General features: G+C 48.7%; 1 protein-coding gene across 1 annotated transcript in view; it reads left to right on the forward strand.

The window, feature by feature from the left end:
* Positions 1-2,275: 2,275 nt before the first annotated feature.
* LOC140407278 (diacylglycerol lipase-alpha-like) overlaps positions 2,276-13,897 on the forward strand; it is a gene marked incomplete at both ends in the record, with an annotated part of 45,483 nt that continues 33,861 nt past the window's right edge. Inside the window, one exon of the mRNA XM_072494890.1 lies at positions 2,276-2,356. Within this exon, the coding sequence (XP_072350991.1) occupies positions 2,276-2,356 (81 nt within the window). The remainder of the gene's footprint in view (positions 2,357-13,897) is intronic.

The following is a 13,897-nucleotide window of genomic DNA, read 5'->3' on the forward strand; positions in this document are numbered from 1 at the left end:
GGACGCCACCCGTGCGGTGTCGGCCTGGGTGGCACGCATGACCGGCACCACTCCCAGCTCCTGGACGCGGGTGGACTCCTCCACCTGCGACCGCAGCCGCCGCAAGCCGCCCGTCACCCTCTTCGCTCGTCTCCGGGTCGGTGGTTGCATCGGATCTATGTGTGGGTGTGGTAACTGCAGGAACCCGGGATCCATCTGGCGGCAGATGTTCGCTTGGGCTGGGCTGCCCTCCGACCGCCTGGCCCCTCTGCTGCTCCTACCTCCACCTGCTGTACCGGGACGGCTGTGTTGTGTGCACCAGTGAGTGTACCAGACGCCTCATCACTAAAGTGCCCAACCGTGGTGAGTGTTTCTGCGATGGTGGAGGGTGTTGGTGACAGCAGTGGCGTTGTGTCGTGCTCTTCGTCCAACTCTGAGTCCATGGCACTTTGGGGTGGGGGTTCGTCTCCACCCATCCACTCTGAGTCACTGTCCGGTATTTCGTCTTCCCGGGTAGTGGTGTCCCGGGTAGTGGTGTCCCGGGTAGTGGTGTCCCGGGCAGTGGTGTCCCGGGTAGTGGTGTCCCGGGTAGTGGTGTCCCGGGTAGTGGTGTCCCGGGTAGTGGTGTCCTGGGTAGTGGTGTCCTGGCTCAGATGTGACGGGGGCCTGTGGCTGCCCCCCTCGTCGCTGGGTGGTCGCTCCCGCACGTGACGGGGGTGTCGTCTCCCTGTTGCTCCAGGTCTCTCTGTCTCCCGTGGTGTGCGAGGGGCATCCTGCGGGCGTCGCATGCTGGAGGGTGCGGGTTTCTCCGTCTCCCGTGGTCTCCGAGGGGCATCCTGCGGGCGTCGCATGCTGGAGGGTGCGGGTCTCTCCGTCTCCCGTGGTCTCCGAGGGGCATCCTGCGAGCGGTCTGCATCTGCGGGGATGGGTGCCTGGACGTTTGGTCCTGCAATACACAATGAAGCATGCATGGTTAGACATCAGGCAGTGATCAGGTGATACGGGGGAGGGGGATATGGGGACGGGCTGTCGGTGGCTCACTTGCTAGTACACCCCCGACCTCTGCATCAGCAACCTCCCGGTCCTCAGGTCCGCCAGCCAGTTCCAGGGCCCTTTCCTGGTGTTCGGTCAGTGGCCTCTCATCAGCGGGGCCTCCTCCAGTCCTCACATGCTCCCTATTGTTGTGTGCGCGCTTCTCCTGTGGGGGGGGGGGGGGGGGGGGCGGGTGGCAGGGGTAAAAGGTAACACTGTTAGGCAGGTATATGAATGCACGCCATCGGTTGCGCATGCATTGCAGAGGTTAAGGTTAGGGCTGGATTCACTTGGGGATATGGGGGAGGGGGGGATATGGGGGAGGGGGGATATGGGGGAGGGGGGATATGGGGAGGGGGGGATATGGGGGAGGGGGAATATGGGGGAGGGAGGATATGGGGGATACGGGGGAGGGGGGATATGGGGGAGGCTCACCCTGCCTGCTCTGACGAGGTCGTTCACCTTCTTGTGGCACTGGGTGCCTGTCCGTGGTGTCAGGGCCACAGCAGTGACAGCCTCTGCCACTTCCCTCCACAGACGCCGGCTGTGGCGTGGGGCAACTCTGCGGCCGTGCCCGGGATACAGGGCGTCCCTCCTCTGCTCCACCGTGTCCATGAGCGCCTCCACATCGCGTGACTCGAACCTCGGGGCTGAGCGGCGGCCAGCCATCCAGTCGGGTGTTGCGGTCGGGTGTTCCGGTCGGGTGGGGGGGAGCAGCGCGACCTTATGAGCCGTCACGCCGTGCGGCACGTATGACGCTGCACGACGTGAACCACTGCGCAAGCGTGGATCCCGTTATGTCGCTGCTAGCCCATTTCGGGCCAGAGACTATCGACCCATTTTCCCGATGTGACGCAAGTCGGATTTGCGCCGTTTTTTGCGCCGATCGGCGGACTTTCCGCCGATAACGGAGAATTTCGCCCAGGATCTGTCCAAGTCGCCCGTGTCACTTGATGCAGATCCTGCCTGATAGCGTGAAACAATTCCTTTGCTGGTAGGTTGTGGCTGGAATTTCAGGACTTCACACTGTCTTCAAGCATCGAGGGCCAGTGGCCAGAGCATGTTATTAGAAAGCTGATAATAGTAAAATTGAGACGTTTTAGTTGTGAAGTCCCAAGTGAGAGGTGATTTTTAACGTTTCATTTAGTTTCCATTTTGCATTACTAATTTTTATTGTTATTAATTAAATGAAATATCAAGCATGCTGTTACCTCTGTAACTAGGGTTTACAATTTATTTTGTGCGCATCCTGATTTCTTTACAGGGCATGGTTCTATCTGCCGAATATATCAAAAAGAAACTTGAACAAGAAATGATCCTCTCGCAAGCCTTTGGCCGAGACCTGGTATGGTACAGCTAATATTGTAAAATATAGCCATAAATAAACTTAATGAATGTTGTTCTTCTGAAATAAATGCAACATGTAATTATCCAAAAGAGGAAAGCTGGGTTACCAATTTGTTTCATTTGACATTAATTCTCATGAAGGGCACTCACAAAATATTAACCCCACCTTCTCGAGATTGCCCTGTTGTGCAATTCCAGTATTTCCAGATGCAAGGTCTGTTGTTTTTCTTTAAATAACAGCTTCTGCTTACTAGCTTTGTGGTCCACATTTTCATTACTTTGCAATTGCAGTTTCGATGTCTAGAAATCTCTGTATTTCAACACAGGAGTCCATGTTCCTAATCAACTTTTCAACAAATTGCTTCTGAGTGTCTTTATACATGCATACTTTTCTTGCAATGTCAGGAACTAAATGAAGTCTAAAATGTATGGAAACATGATTTGCCAGTCTGCATGATAATTGTTGGTGATTTAACTTGTGCATTGGTGCCTGCATAGTTGTTTTGGTAGCAGACTCAAAAGGTTGTGAGCACCCTCTCACCATGACCTGAGCTCATCATTTCTGTTCAGGACTGAAATGTGATGAATTGTACTGTCTTTTGGATCAGAACTTAACTCAAGTCTCTGTCCGTTGAATTGGTTGTTAAATATTCCACAGCAATAAAGAAGAGCAAAGAGTTCTCCCAGTGCTCCTGACCAACGTTTCTGCCTACTACAGAAAGTGTATTAAATGAAATGAAAATCGCTTCGTGTCACAAGAAGGCTTCAAATGAAGTTAATGTGAAAAGCCCCTTGTCGCCACATTCCGGCGCCTGTTCGGGGAGGCTGGTACGGGAATTGAACCGTATATTAATATTGCTATGTCAGAGAACATGCTGTGTATGTTCACCTATAGGGGCCAGCTTAGCTCAGTTGGCTGGACAGCTGGTTTGAGATACAGATAGAGGCCAACAGTACTGGTTCAATCCCTGTACTGGCTGAGGTTATTTATGAAGGTCGACCTTCTCAACCTTGCCCCTCACCTGAGGTGTGGTGATCCTCAGGTTAAATCACCACCAGTCAGATCCCCCCACCCCCCAAAAAGAAAAAGCAGCCTCCAGTCATCTGGGACTTCAGCGACTTTACTGGTGAAATAGTTGAAGATTAATCATTATATGTGAAGTCTTTGAGATGCTTTTGAGAGACACGATTATAGATGAATGGAAGTGCCTTTCCTAATTCAGTGATGGTATTCTTGCTGTGGAGTAAAAATCTGTTGGTTTGAACCTGACATCTGCATTCTAATCTAACATAGTGTGTGTTAAGCACCCTGCATTTCCGATTTTAAACAGAGATATCTTGAAAGGTGAGACCAACTGAACTGAATGACCGTCTTCATCAAAATCCCTTATGTAGATCTTGTGGCATGTGCTGTTTTCCAATCAAACGGGACCTTGAACAGCTCTTCATTCCTGAGTTGAACTGCTCAAATTTTTAAATTTTCATTCATGGAATGTGGGTGTGCAGGCCTGCATTTATTACCCATCACTAATTTAAGAGTCAACCATATTACTGTGGATCTGGAGTCTCCATCAGTTAAGGAGGGCAGATTTCCTTCCCTAAACGACAGATGGGATGGGATGGGTCAACAATCTGCCGTGGTGGGATTCGAACCTGGGTCCCCAGAGGATTCTCCGGGGTCTCTTGATTGCTGGTCCAGAGTGCCACTACACCACTATCCCCCCATGATTTTAATGAACATTATCCTGCAGTCTATCCTGAGAGTCCAGTTTTAATTGGAGAAATAGAAACATCTATCTCCAAGAATGGTATTTAAAAGACTAGATATTTTAAATCCCAATTGTATCACATCTTTCAGATGAGATGCTAACTCAAGGCTTTGTCTGTCAATTCTACCCGAGCCAACAATCTTCCCGCAACCAAAACAGATTAATTGGAGATTTATTCCCATTATTTGTGGGGGCTGATTTAAATTAGCTGCCATTCTTGCCTACATCGCAATAGTAAATATATTTATTAATTGGCTACAAATGCTTCATGGTATGCTATGAACGAGGGATCCAGGTTTGCTCACTTTTAACACTGCTGCTTTTGGTTGCAGGGCTGTAATATATATGTTACCTCTGGAGGCAGAGAACAACACCTTGCAAGGTGATTTTGTTCAATTCTTCAGTGGGCAAGGTACCAAAGGCAAACAGCTGCTGACAGCCGCTGTCAGTCCTGTCATTTTCTTTTTGTATCCACTCACAGCACACTATTCCATGACACAGCATCTAAATCTTGTGAGTTGTTACTCGTATTGTTATTGAAATCTGTAACCCAAATGTTGTGTCATTAAAGTTATCAAAGCAAACTGCACTGCGAAAGAATACTGCATTTAACATTTGTGTTAAGCTTTTAACAATTCAGCATACATGCATTACAGCGACATAAATGAAATAAAATGTCTCAAGGTGTCAAAGGAGTGTTATCAAACAAAATTTGCTACCAAGTCATAGTAATAAACATATGAATTAGGAGCAGGAATAGGTCACTCAATCCCTCAAGTCTGATTTATGTAATTAGCTGCCAGGCTTGTCTACATAGCCAATTAATAAATATATTTACTATTGCTATGAAATGCTTCAGGGTGTGCTCCGGCATTCATTAAGATCATGGCTGATCTGATTGTAACTTCAACCCCACATGCCTGCCTACCCCCGATAACCTTTCACCCCCTTGTTAATCAAGAATCTATCTACCTTGGACTTAAAAATATTTAAAGACGCTGCTTCCACTGCCTTTTGAGGAAGAAAATTCAGAGACTCATAACCCTTTGAGAAAAAAACGTTTCTTCATCTCTGTCTTAAATGAGCACCCCTTTATTTTTAAACAGTGACCCCTAGTTCTTGATTCTCTGACAAGAGGAAACATCCTCGCCACATCAACCCTGTCAATTCCCCTCAGGATCTTAAAGGTTTTGATCAAGTCGCCTCTTACTTTTCTAAACTCTAGCAGATGTTAGGGCAGGTAGCCTGACCAGGAGTCAATATTTGTCAGCAAGCACAGTGGCGATGAGTGAATGGGGCTCGGTGCAAGTTAGAATACGGGCAAGAGAGTTTTGGCCAGGAGCAAGTTTATGTAGAGTGAAAGATAGGAGGCTCGCCGGGTAAGAATAAAAATAGTCTAGAGATAACAAAGGCAGAGGAACTGAAGTGAAGACGATGAATCTTACAGAGGTGGAAGTGGGCACTTCAGTAGTTCATCTCAGAGTCAGATAGGGTGACAAGGTTTTGAACAGTCAAGCTTGGATTCAGACAAGACTTGCGGGGGGGGGGGGGGGGCTGTAGCCACCTGAGTTGGCCACTTCCTGACTTAAAATGGAGAACCGCAAAGGCTGAAGGAAAATTCAGCCAACACAGGCACAAACTAGCAGGTGCAAGTTTACTGTGTATTAGACTCTGCAGAAACCCAGACAGCATTGATACAAGCAGCAATTTGCATAGTAATGTAGCAACCATCTACATAGTAATGAGCAATCCCCGGGAACAATCGAAACATTTTAAGGTAAACAAGGCCAAGCCAGACTCTTCGGCGCCAGCAGGAGCCAACACAAAAGAGGTTAACTGACACTTAAAGACCGCCCAACGATCAGCGAACCGCTCCAGCATTGGAGAAATCGAACCAAATGATTGGAACGAAGTCCAATCACTTGAAACCAGGTACGGGGTCCGCCCCGAAGGGCGGGAAGCCCCTGGGGACTATAAAGTAAAGCCCCCAAGTTCAAATTGTCCTTCTTGGCATGGTCACTCAACAACGCGAATCAACCCCTGAGAGTGAACTGCCCAAGCGGCCACATCAACCAAGTAAGTCTCCAGTCAACGCTCGCTATGAGATAGGCGCTCCTAGCTACGAGTCCATACCAGCTTTTGAATCCTGCAGACTCGGGGCCTGAACGAAAGGCATTTGTTCCCCTGATCTGGTGGGCCAATTCCAAAGCTAAGTAAAGGCCTTTTAGTGATAGAAATAGTCTAGAAAGTAGAGTTATATGCATAAGTAGTGACTTACTGTATATAATAAATGTGTTTTGATTTGAATCTTACTAATTGGTGTGTTGAGTTATTGATCATTCCTTGAACTTAAACCTCGTGGTGGTATCATAAAGATACCTGGCGACTCTAGAGCAAAGGTTATAAAACAGAGCCAATTGAACCAACCAAAAGTTAGCAACAGGGGCATATAGAGGGGAAGTTGCATGTTGGCGGCTCCTGTTGAGGCGTGTTTTTAGGAGTTTTAAAGTCTGGTCCTGGGGGCAATTTGCAAATGATAGGATTTAGGAAAATGTAAGGAAGGCAAAGAATGTCAAACGGTTTCATGAAAACAGCCACGAAGAAGGGAGGGAGTGAGTGTTCATCGTCGATTGAGAGGGCCAGCCAGGGAGCTAACAAGATGGTGGAGGCTGGGCTGCTGGGTGGGGTTGCACTGCTCACAGGAGAGAAGATGACTGAGGTGATTCCTTTGGAACTGGAGAAGCAGTTTGCAAAGCGTACGGAGGTGTTGAGGAAGTTGCCAGTGGCTTTGAAGGCGTTCATGGAGGAGGCAATTGCTCCGGTGCGGGTGGTTGTGGCAAAGACATCGGCCGAGGTGAGGGAGCAGGGCGAGAAGATGGAGGGAGTGGAAGAGGCCATGTCGCAGCACAGCGATCAGCTCACCTCAATGGGGGATGAGCTGCGGAGGGTGGTCGAGTCCAATAAGGGCTTAGAGCAAAGCTAGAGAACTTGGAGAATAAATAGCTCGAGGTGGCAAAATTTCAGGATTGTGGGCTTACCCGAGGGGGTGGAGAGCTCAAGGCCGACGGAGTACTCTGCCAAGATGGGGGAGGGAGAGGAGCCCTCTTGGTATGAACTGGACCAAGCTCATCGGCCGCTGAGGCCGAAGCCAAAGTTAAATGAACCACCAAGGGCAGTCATCATCTTCTTCCACATGAAGGAGAAGATTTTGAACTGGGCAAAGCAGAAGCCGGAGGTGCAGTGGGCTGGTGCTGGAGTTCGGTTTTAACAGAACTTGACGGTGGAGCTGGCAAAGATGCGAGCGGCATTTGGCCGAGTGAAGACTGCATTATACAACAGCGGGGTGCGATTTGGAATGGTGTATCCAGTGAAGCTGAAAGCGACCTACAATGTCAGAGGTTTCTACTTCGAGACGGTGTAGGTGGTGGAGGCGTTCGTGAAGGCAGAAGGCTTGGGGCAGAAGTGATGAATGGAACTGAAGAAGGGTTGTGGACTGTGAATGGGGAGTTGGGAGAGTGGATAAATGTTTTTTTTTTAACCTATATTTTTATTTTTTACATCACGTTATGGAGGTTACATTTTTTTTGATTGTTATTTTTTGTTGTGACAGTTTTATTTTGTTGAGATATTTGGGTTTGATTATTTTCCTGGGATTGGGCGGGAGGGGACGGGACAGAAAGCCTTGGATGGGGGGCCCCGCGCTAGCTAACTTAAGTCGGCTAGTGAATGGAGGTGTGGTGGGGGGAGGGGCTGCGGACATTGCAGCCTGGCGAGCAGGCTTCGAAGGGCCTAAGAGGTGTGAAACGGGGGGGGGAGGGGTTCGATACTGCGTGAGGTTTTTTCGAGAGGAAGTGCAAGGGGGCATTCTGGGAGGGGGAAGGGGTTCGTTGTTAACAATGGATAGGGGCGGGTCAGGCTCATGGGTAAGGGCCCAGAATTATGATAATGGTAGATAAGAAGGGAGGGGCAGTGAGAGATCCCCGGTTAGGATAGTTACATGGAACGTGAGGGAGTTGGGAGGCCCAGTCAAGAGATCAAGGGGGCTGGCTGTTAGACGTTTTAGTTGCTGTGAAATGAAGAGTCTAAAGTTCTTCTTCCTTTTCACCAAACACCATTTATTTCACTCACCACAGACTCTGCACAAAACTCTTAACAACACGCCACCTGACAGAGGCCACCTGAAGCCCCTTTACATATCAGTGTCAATTAATGGATACTTAACATAAATGAGACAACTAATTGCAATGTCTCTTAACCCATTACTTAACACTGGCGCATCTGAAAGATTTGAAGGCCGATATGGCAATGCTGTAGGAGACTCACTTGAAGGATCAGGTGAGGCTTAGGAAGGGCTGGGTTAGCCACGTGTTTCATTCGGGATTTGACGGCAGGGCTTGAGGGGTAGCAGTACTGGTTCACAAAAGAGTACGGTTCCAGATGGAGAAAATGGTTGCGGACCAGGGAGGTAGGCGAGGCTGGTGGCGCTGGTAAGCGTGTGTGGTCCCAACTGGGACGATGTAGGATTTGTAAAGAAGGTGTGTGGGGTCATCCCCGACTTGGATTCACACGAATTGATCGTGGGTAGAGACTGGACGTTGGTGCAGGAACCGAGTTTGGACAGGTAACGGATGCGCTCGCTTGTCCTGTGCGGGGGGGGTGGGGGTGGTGCAAAGGCATTGGCTAGACTAATGATGGGAGAGGTGGAGCCTTGGAGGCTTCTGCACCTGAAGAGCGGGAGTATACCTTTTTCTCCTCGGGCCATAAGGTTTATTCGCAGGTTGATTTCTTTTGTGGCGGGGAAGACGCTGTTGGCTGGGGTCAAGGGGTCAGAATATTCGGCAATTGCGATATCGGATCATGCGCCACATTGGGTGGACATTAACCCTAACCAACTTTTACAGATACATCATAGAAAGGATCCTATCTGGCTGCATCACAGCCTGGTATGGCAACGTCTCGGCCCAGGACCGCAAGAAACTTCAGAGAGTCGTGAACACCGCCCAGTCCATCACACGAACGTGCCTCCCATCCATTGACTCCATCTACACCTCCCGCTACCTGGGGAAAGCGGGCAGCATAATCAAAGACCCCTCCCACCCGGCTTACTCACTCTTCCAACTTCTTCCATCGGGCAGGAGGTACAGAAGTCTGAGAACACGCACGAACAGACTCAAAAACAGCTTCTTCCCCACTGTTAACAGACTCCCAAATGACCCTCTTATGGACTGACCTCATTAACCTGTATGCTTCATCCGATGCCGGTGCTTATGTAGTTACATTGTACATCTTGTGTTGCCCTATTATGTATTTTCTTTTATTCCCTTTTCTTCCCATGTACTCAATGATCTGTTGAGCTGCTCGCAGAAAAATACTTTTCACTGTACCTCGGTACAAGTGACAATAAACAAATCCAATCAAATCCAATATGGTGTTGGAGAGAGGGGCAGTGCAGAGGTCGGAGTGGACATTACTGTTGGGAGACCGAGGGTTCTGTGATAAGATTGAGAACGTAATTGAAAAATACGTGGGGTTTAATTGTATGGGGGAGGTTTCGCAGGCGGTGGTTTTGGAAGCTCTAAAGGTGGTAAGGGAGGAGGTGATCTCATTTAAGGCAAAGATGGATGAGAGGGTGGAGGGTCAAAGGGTAATGGCTGAGATGTTGGAGGTAGACAGGAGGTATGCAAAAGACGGGGATCCAGCAAAGTTGGAAAAGAGGAAGGAGTTGCAGGAGAGCTTTGACCAGCTGTCCACAAGGAAGGCGGTGTGCCAGCTGAGGAGGGCAAGGGGAGCGGTTTACGAATATGGAGAGAAGGCAGGGTGCATATTGTCAGACCAGCTTCGGGGGGAGGGAGCGGTGAGAGAAATTGTTCAGGTGCGGGTTAGGGCAGGGAAGTTGTTGGTGGCTCTGGATCCGATTAATAGGGCGTTCGAAGGGAGAATGTAAAGGTAGGAGCCACCGGGGAAGGATCGGGTGATGCAGGAATTCCTGGATGGGTTGGAATACCCAAGGTTGGGGAGGAGGATAGGGCTATATTTGAGGGGGCAATAGTAGAGCAGGAGATATAAGATGCGATTGGGAGGATGCAATCGGGGAAGATGGGTTTCCGGTGGAGTAATATAAGGAATTTAGAGATAAGTTGGCGCCGCTGATGGTGGGGATGTTTGAGGAAGCGATAGGGAAGTGGCTGTTGCCACAGACTTTGGGGCAGGTATCAATCTATCAATCTCCCTGTTGCTCAAGAAGGATAAGGATCCGACAGAATGTGGGTCATATAGGCCCATATCGTTTTTGAATGTGGACGCAAAGGTGTTGGTGAAGGTAGTTGGAGGAGTGCATCCCGAAGGTGAAAGGGGAAGATCAGATGGGTTTTGTGAAGGGAAGGCAGCTCTTTTTGAACAGTAGGAGGGTATTGAACGTGGATATGACGCAGGCAGAGGGGAGGGTGACAGATGTGGTTGTGGAGTTGGGTGCCGAGAATGTGTTTAACCAAGTAGAGTGGGGGAATTTGATGGCAATTCTGGAGCGGTTTGGGATTAGGCCACGATTTTTAGATTGGGTAAGACTACTGTATAGGGAGGAGGGGTTGAGGTGTGAGTGTCCGCACGCATAACATAAATTCGGGATGTTTTGTTCTGCACTGTGGGACCAGGCAGAGATGCCCTTGTTGTTAGCGCTTGCGATTGAGCCTTTGGCCACCGCGTTGAGGAGTTTGGAGGTGTGGAGAGGGATAGTGAGGGGGTGGGGATGAGTTAGAGCATAGGGTTTCTTTGTAAGTGGACGACTTGCTGTTGTATGTATCAGAACCGAGTATGTCAATGGGTGGCATATTGGAGCTGCTTCGAGTGTTTGGATCTTTTTTGGGATAGAAGCTAAATTTAGATAAAAGTGAATATTTTGTGGTGTCTCGGCCAGAGGTGGGGGGTGGGGGCTACCATTCCGTAGGGCGGTGACTCACTTTAGATATCTGGGGGTGCAGGTGGCACGGGATTTGGGGGGGCTCTGTAGGTCTAATTGTTACTAGTTTGTTGGGGAGGGTGAAAGCGGATCTGGCAAAGTGGGATGGTCTTCCTCTGTCACTGGCAGGTCGGGTACAGGTAATTAAAATGAATGTGTTACCGCGATTTTTGTTTATTTTTCAATGCCTGACGATCTTCCTGCCAAAGGTATTTTTCAAGGAGGTTGAAAAGATGATTACCTTGTTTATATGGGGGGGTGGGGGGAAGGTGGCCAGGATTAGGAAGGTGCTGTTGCAAAGAGGACGGCAGTCAGCATGGTTGGGTCTCCCGAATTTACTGTATTATTACTGGGTGACGAATGCTGAGAAGGTGAGGAGCTGGGTTAGAGGGGGTGACTCCCAGTGGGTTAGAACTGAGGGGGTCTGTGCAGGGGATTGGGGCTGAGGGCCCTGGCAACAAAGCCGCTCCCGATGGCCCCGGGGTAGTACTCGGGGAGTCCGGTGATAGTAGCGACGTTGAGAATCTGGAGGCAGTTCCCTAATTCACTTTAGGCTGAGGGCAGGGTCAATGGAAATGCCAATTCGGGGGAATCATAGATTTGAGCCAAGGAAGTGGGATGGGAGTTTTCGGAGATGGGGGGAAAAGGGAGCCAGGACAGTAAAGGATTTGTTTCTTGGGTGCCGGTTTACGGGATTGGAGGAGCTGTGGGCAAAATATGGGTTTGGGCAGGGGGAAATGTTTGGTATATATGCAGGTCCGAGATTTTGCTAGGAAGGAGATACAGAGCTTTCTGATGGCGCCGCCCCACTCTGTTGGAGGTGGTGCTGACGACAGGGGGAGTGGAGAAGGGGGTGGTGTCGGCGATGTATGGGGTGATCCTGGGAGAAGAGAAGGCACTGCTGGAGGGGATTAAGACAAAATGGGAAGATGAGTTGGGAGAGGACATGGAGGAGTGGTTTTAATGTGAGGTGCTCTGGCGGTTGAATACTTCAACTTTGTGTGTGAGGTTGGGGCTGATCCAGCTGAAGGTGGTGTATAGGGCGCATCTCACAAAGGCGAGAATCAGCCAACTCTTTAAGGGGTAGAGGATGTTTGTGAACATTGTGGGGCCCCGAAAATCACGTTCATATGTTTTGGTCCTGCCCAAAGCTGGAGGGGTATTGGAGGGAGGTCTTCAGGGTAATCTCGAAGGTGGTACAAATGAAGCTTGAAGCTTGGAAGCCATATTCGGGGTATCGGATCAACCAGGGTTGGGAGTGGGTGTGGAGGCAGATGTTTTAGCCTTTGCCTCGCTGATCGCCCGAAGGCAGATCCTGTTGGGTGGAGATCAGCTCCTTCACCGTGAGCCCTGGAGCGGAGGGGGGAATCTGTTGGAGTTTTTAACACTTGAGAACGTGAAGTTTGAGTCGAGGGGAAGGATGGAAGGGTTCTACAATTCATGGGCTTTGTTTATTGTGCACTTTCAAAAGTTGGATGACATTGAACGTTGGGAGGGAGGCGGGGTTTGGACTGTGTATGTTGTTGGTGACTATGTATGGGTTGATGGTGGATTCTGGATTCCTTTTCTTTGATGTTTGTATTTAAAATGTTGAGGGTTGTTTGGGAGTTGGTGGGAGGAAGGGATTGTTGACTTGGGGATTGACATTGTATTTGTTGCCGTTGATTGTTTGGTGGTGGGTGGAAATTTGGATGAAAATATGAAAAAGGAGGAGAATAAAAATATATATTTTTAAGAAGCTTGGATTCAGACAGTGACAAGGGAAGGGGTGGATTTGGTGGCGCGAGAACAGAGTTTGGAGTTGGGTTTGAAGCCAGTGGTTTTGGAAAATCTTCCATTAGATTTTCATTATTAAATGCATTAATACTTAGCCAATTTTCCTCAAGTGCCTATCTAATTTCCTTTTGAAATCATTCAGCATTTCCACTACACTTGGAGGCAATGGGTTACATTACCATGTGCTGTGTAATAAGGTTCTTCCTCACATCTTCCCCATATCCCCTGCCCAAAATCTTAAATCTGTGTTCTTAGTCCTTGTATCATTAACTAATGGGAATACTTTTTCCTTGTAGCTAACTCCCAATTGTGGAAAGGCTCCTCTGCACTTTCTCAAGGTCTTTTGCATCCTTCCTAAAGAATGGTGAGCAGAACTGAATAGCAGTACTCTAGTGGTGGTCTAAGTAGAGCTTTCGAAAGCTTCAGCATACATACTTACTGATGTACGCGATGCTTCTGTTAATGAAGCCCAAGACTTTATATGATGTGCCAACTATTCTCTCAATATGTTCTGACAGCTTCCATTATTCATGCGCATGAACCCCAGTTCCCTTTGACTCTGCACATTCTTTATAACTATGCCTTTAAGTGCCTGCCCAATCTTTTCTGCTTCTTCATGTCAAATTCCATCTGTTATTTGTCTGCCTCTTTGTCTAGCCTACCTATATACTGTTACAATCACAAATTATCCCCACCGTTTGCCACACCTCCAAGTATGGCATCATTGGAAATTTTTGAAATGTTACTCTATATTTCAATATCGTAGTCACTTGTATGTTACCAAAGACGCAGCGATCCTAGCACTAACCCTTGTGATCCTAGCACTAACCCTTGTGATCCTAGCACTAACCCTTGTGATCCTAGCACTGACCCTTGTGATCCTAGCACTAACCCTTGTGATCTTAGCACTAACCCTTGTGATCCTAGCACTAATCCTTGTGATCCTAGCACTAATCCTTGGGGAACACCACTGCCCACCATCCTGTAGTATGAAAAACAACCATTTACCACAACTCTGTCCTTTCTGTCCTTAAGCCAA

Source organism: Scyliorhinus torazame, unplaced genomic scaffold (genome assembly GCF_047496885.1).
Source record: "Scyliorhinus torazame isolate Kashiwa2021f unplaced genomic scaffold, sScyTor2.1 scaffold_1425, whole genome shotgun sequence".
Taxonomy (NCBI): domain Eukaryota; kingdom Metazoa; phylum Chordata; class Chondrichthyes; order Carcharhiniformes; family Scyliorhinidae; genus Scyliorhinus; species Scyliorhinus torazame.